This window comes from Cyprinodon variegatus, unplaced genomic scaffold, assembly GCF_000732505.1.
Source record: "Cyprinodon variegatus isolate N-32 unplaced genomic scaffold, C_variegatus-1.0 Scaffold84, whole genome shotgun sequence".
In the NCBI taxonomy this organism is placed as follows: Eukaryota; Metazoa; Chordata; class Actinopteri; order Cyprinodontiformes; family Cyprinodontidae; genus Cyprinodon; species Cyprinodon variegatus.
Window position 1 is genome coordinate 985725 of NW_015150537.1, and position 4785 is coordinate 990509.

The window sequence follows — 4785 nt, forward strand, 5'->3', positions numbered from 1 at the left end:
CATAAATACTGTGCACATGGAGAATAAATAACCAATATACAGCTATTAACATTTTTATAGTAATGGATATTTGAAAATAGCAGCAACATAAGAGATGTGCAAAATTACAGCAGCAGTATTGTTTGTTAGGGCTGGGTTTTTTCAGCAAAGTCCTGAATTGATTCGATTTTGATTCATACAGTTCTAAATAGATCAATTTCGATTTAATCTGTTTTTACAATAGTGAAAGTGGTTCAACTGTGCTTCAAAATACTCATGTTTTATTTTTTCCTGTCATATTAAATACAAAATGCAAACTTGTAAATCAGACAGTTTAAACTTGAGATGGGAACAAAACTGTCTCAAAAGTGCAAACTTGTTTGTGAAAAGTGAAAAAGTGAAGCCTCATTCGAGCAAGCAGCACAGTGACACAGTGGGGACACAGCAGACATGCATGAGCTGCATTATCTTCACTGTACAAACCATATTTGCAGCTTATCTGTAACAACTAAAGGGTTTTTGCTGGTCAGCCCCCTTTGTTAATGTCTTGAGTCAACCTGTTGGGTTTATTTGCAGTTGTCTGGCTTGAAGTCATCTTTGGTGCATCTTTCATGCTTATTTGAATGTGAATGTCACGCGCGTCACTATAAAACTAATCAATCTCATTCTCTAGACATCGATTTTGCAAAAATGTAAAGGAATCGAACCAAAATCCATTAAATCAATTTTTTACCCAGCCCTATTGTTTGTTTAAAAATAAAAAATCATAGTCTAATGATGCTTTTTTCCAAATATCACATCTTATGACTCTATATTATTTTCAAAACGTAATGCTCACCTTGAGTGTGTGCTCCTATTCAGTGTTTTTCATTCAACAGTTTCATATTTATTTTCACAGGTTTCTAACCCCCCTAGTAATGTATATTTATATTTAGATATAGATAGATATAGTTGGTTTTATCCTATCACTTTCACCTCCACTATTTTGATTGTTTTTCAGTTTTTTTTTTGTATTGTAGAAAATGTGCTGTAGATGGATATTTAGCCTTCCTAGAATCGTTATGTTAGCTAAATGTATCCGTTTAAAACCAGTCTGAATGTGTGGTTATGATCCTCTTTTCCTCTTACTGCTACACTTTCTTACCTAGGAAAAAGTTAGGATATTTCTAGACTTACCCGAGTGTCATCAAGCTATTTATTGTAAGCATGTAATAAAGCAGAACTGGCTGTGTTCAAGGTGCACAGTAAATTTTGCAGTGTTAAAGTAACACTAGGAGTGTGTTTGGTCCCACTCAGAATTAGTGTGAAATTAGTACTCTACGTAATAAATATTTTACTCCAGTTGTTGTAATAACTCTAAAACAGTCAATGTACTTTGACACTGCATGTGGAATTTACGGTGTGAGCCCAGCTTAACATGGTGATGCACCAAGAGTTTGCAGACCAAAAGGGAGCCTCCTGCTCCACAATTAGCACCTGGGAGGAAATCCACAGCTGCCTATGTGGCCAAACCTAATTTACCCCGGAGGAAAGTTGGATGGCCAGAGAAGATAAAGCTGTTTGGTCAGAATAGTAACTTTCTAGGAAGTAGGAAGAGGATTTCATACATCAGGAGTATCTTCCAGGAGATGATGCTGGAAGCATCAACTATGAAGATGTTATTCAATTTCAGTTTGCTAACTCCTCCAGCAAAAAAACCCAAGTATTTTATGTTAATAAGAGATTTATTGTACATCAATCTCAGTTGTTGCTCTAAAGGTTGGCCTCTGTATCACTTCATCTTAACCCTATACAGATCAAGAATCGTATTTGTAATCCATAACTGCGCTGTTGCAATCTTTCAGGAAGCCATGGTAGGTGTTTGATATGCGGCGCCCAGTGCCAGGTATCCCCCCTCTCAGACAAAGTAAGCATATTTTACTCATATCGCACAGTGGCTAAAGTCGTGTTTGTGGGATTACTCCATACAGTGTAACCTTAGATTTCTGCTTTCCTTTAAATTTAATGTTTGTATTTATTGTAGAGCAGCTCGGATGTGAAGGCCTTGTTCTCTGACATTGGTTCTGTGGCAACCAGACATCTGACAGAGATTGGGAAAGTTTGTACAATTTAATTCTTTTTATTCGATTATTGTGCATAAAAAGAAGCAGTAACTCAGAAAAAAAACTGTAGACATGGAAGTTTTCTTTCCTCACAGGTTCTAACATTTCAAGCACGACACCAGAAGAGGTTACTGAATTACTACAAACAAAAGGTGACAGACTTTTATTTGCATTCTCAGTCACTATATGCATGGCTTTGGAAATATTTTCATGCCTCTTCAGTTTTTGCTAATGCAGTCAGATAACAAGTGATAAATTTCAACCCATAACTGTGAAATTAAAGGAAAATCTCTGGTCTTCAACATTTTGACAAATAGGAATCTAAAATGTGAGGCGCATTTGTGTGTAAGCCTCCTGAGTCTGTGTGGCTGCAGGTCTCTGAGTTTATCTCCACCAGCTTTGAATATCTACAGACCAAGTTTCCTCTCTGTTAAGCAGTTCCAGTTCAATCAGTGCAGTAAAATCTCATTTGGATTTATGTTTGGACTTTGACTAGACCACTCTAACACATTGTGTGCTTTGATCTAAACCACCTCTGTGCTGAGAGGTGAACCTCCAGTCTCTGGTCTTCTACAGCCTCTAACAGACTACCAGTAACTACAGACCTCTAGGCTGCTTCTCTGATCTATCCTCTCCTTGTCAGTCTCAGTAGGTGGGCAGGTGGTCCTCCCTCTCCATGCTCAGGTGATGGATTGGTCAGAGCTCTAGAAGACAATCAAAGCTTAGGATATCCTAGAACATTATTCTGCTTTAAACTGAACCATAACCTCCTCTTTGATCTGTTTTTATGTGAAACAATGAAACTTATTTTAATCATGCAGAGCTTGACTCTTCTAACTAGGAAGTTGGTTGTATGCATTTTATTAAGGGGTATCAGAGTAATGGGTAAAGAAACACTTTTCAGATTCACATTGATAAGAGAGATCTATCATTTTCGTTTAGCTTGACAGTTATAGAACATTTTGTGTCAATCTGGCACATAAAACCCCCCATCATACATGAGAGTTTTTGACTGTAAAGTGACAAAATGTGGAAAAAAATGTGTAGTTATAAATACTTTCCCAGTTTCTAATATGCAGTTTGATAACATTGCGGGAGATATTTTTTTATTGTGAATAAAGATAAATATCTCTATATTCTGTTGACATTAATGTAAAATATTGCCTCCTGATAATATTCTGTAGTTTTTATATTTTTATAGAGTCAGAAACTAGAAGAGTCGTTGGTAAAAATGAAGCAAGAAATGCAGCAGATGGCAAAGTAAGTAAAACCTGCAGAACAATGGATCCGATTCACCTCTATGGTTTCTGTATCAAACTGTATAAGAAGATGGGAGGGTTTCTGATTTCTTTTTTATATTAAAGAATGCTGAATGAACAGAGAGCATACAGCGCGAAGCTGGAGAGCGCCCTTCAGCACCGCAGGTCAGACATACAACATGTAGATGTTAAACTTGCTTGTTTATTCCAGCTCTACTATATAGATCGTTTGTCAACTTAACGGTCTATCATACCCTAAAGAACTGTTGGACTCTTCCATCCTCTCGTAAAATATTTTTTTATTGTTTTTATGTTATGCAAATATTCAGGTACCTTTTTAGCTATTTTCCACAATTGTCACCTTGTATAAAAACCTTTAAAACTTGGACTTTTTAAAGCTGCTGCTGCAGAATTCTGCATGTTCTATATTTTCACATTTTTAAGTTTTTTCTTATATATTAAAATGACCCTTCCAGTAAAGTTTTTTTGATTTATTATTATTGTAATTTTCGTCTTTTTGAAGTTTTGCAGGACCATAAACCCAGTTACATAATGCTTGATTCTGCACTAGATGGCGCTATTGATCCATTTTTACCTGAACTATACCAGAATCAGCACAGAACCTACACTGAGGGCTCTGAGAGCTGATTGAATATTATCATTTTGATTAAAGTTATGGCAAATATAGAAGTACAAACAGAAGTAGTATCATTTTTATAAATAAAAGCAATCCAGAATCCTAATTATACACCATGCTCTTAAATGGTCTGTAAAGCCTAAAGGGAAATGTTCCTTAAATTAATGAGAAGTTAAACAGTGTTTTTGGAGTTTTTCAGATCTGCTGTAACAGAAACGGTTTCCCCAATCCCTTACCTGTTATTATTTTACAGTAGAAAGCTAAGCCATTCTGTAATTGTTGAATTTAAAGTAATAAATTCATATACATTTTTATTCTTTTTCCATAGCTTAAAACCATCGTCTGTGTCTCCAGTTCCCAGCAGTCCTCAGACCTCACATGGAAATAAACAAGGTAGACATAACTAAAGGTTTTACAGCATTCAGTGTTCTTTCTGAGCTATAAATACTTTACAGCTCAGACCCATTTTATAAATATACCTATGTTAGCCATTCTAAATCAGGATTATAATGTCCTGCGTGATGTTTATTATCATATCTTGATATGATTTAAACTCTTCTGCTGCAGTCAAAGCTGCTTGTTTTTAAGAGAGGAGCAAATATGCAGGCAGTTTGGAAAGATAAACATCTCCGTTTCTCCATTTGGACCGTTCAGCTGCAGCCTACATGCTGTACTGTGCTCTGTGGAGGAAAGCCAACAGCGCAGACCTTCTGCAACTACTAACACAAAAAAAAAAAGCGCAACAAAAAGAGATGCTAACCTTGCCTGCTAGCTGATTTCTTGTGGTACTTGTGCATTCACAAACACA

General features: G+C 36.2%; 1 protein-coding gene across 1 annotated transcript in view; it reads left to right on the forward strand.

The window, feature by feature from the left end:
- rnf212 (ring finger protein 212) overlaps positions 1 to 4785 on the forward strand; it is a 12889-nt gene that overhangs the window by 1227 nt on the left and 6877 nt on the right. The window contains exons 3-8 of the mRNA XM_015373264.1: positions 1824 to 1885; positions 2003 to 2077; positions 2177 to 2233; positions 3283 to 3341; positions 3446 to 3505; positions 4306 to 4370. Of these exons, the coding sequence (XP_015228750.1) occupies positions 1824 to 1885; positions 2003 to 2077; positions 2177 to 2233; positions 3283 to 3341; positions 3446 to 3505; positions 4306 to 4370 (378 nt within the window). The remainder of the gene's footprint in view (positions 1 to 1823; positions 1886 to 2002; positions 2078 to 2176; positions 2234 to 3282; positions 3342 to 3445; positions 3506 to 4305; positions 4371 to 4785) is intronic.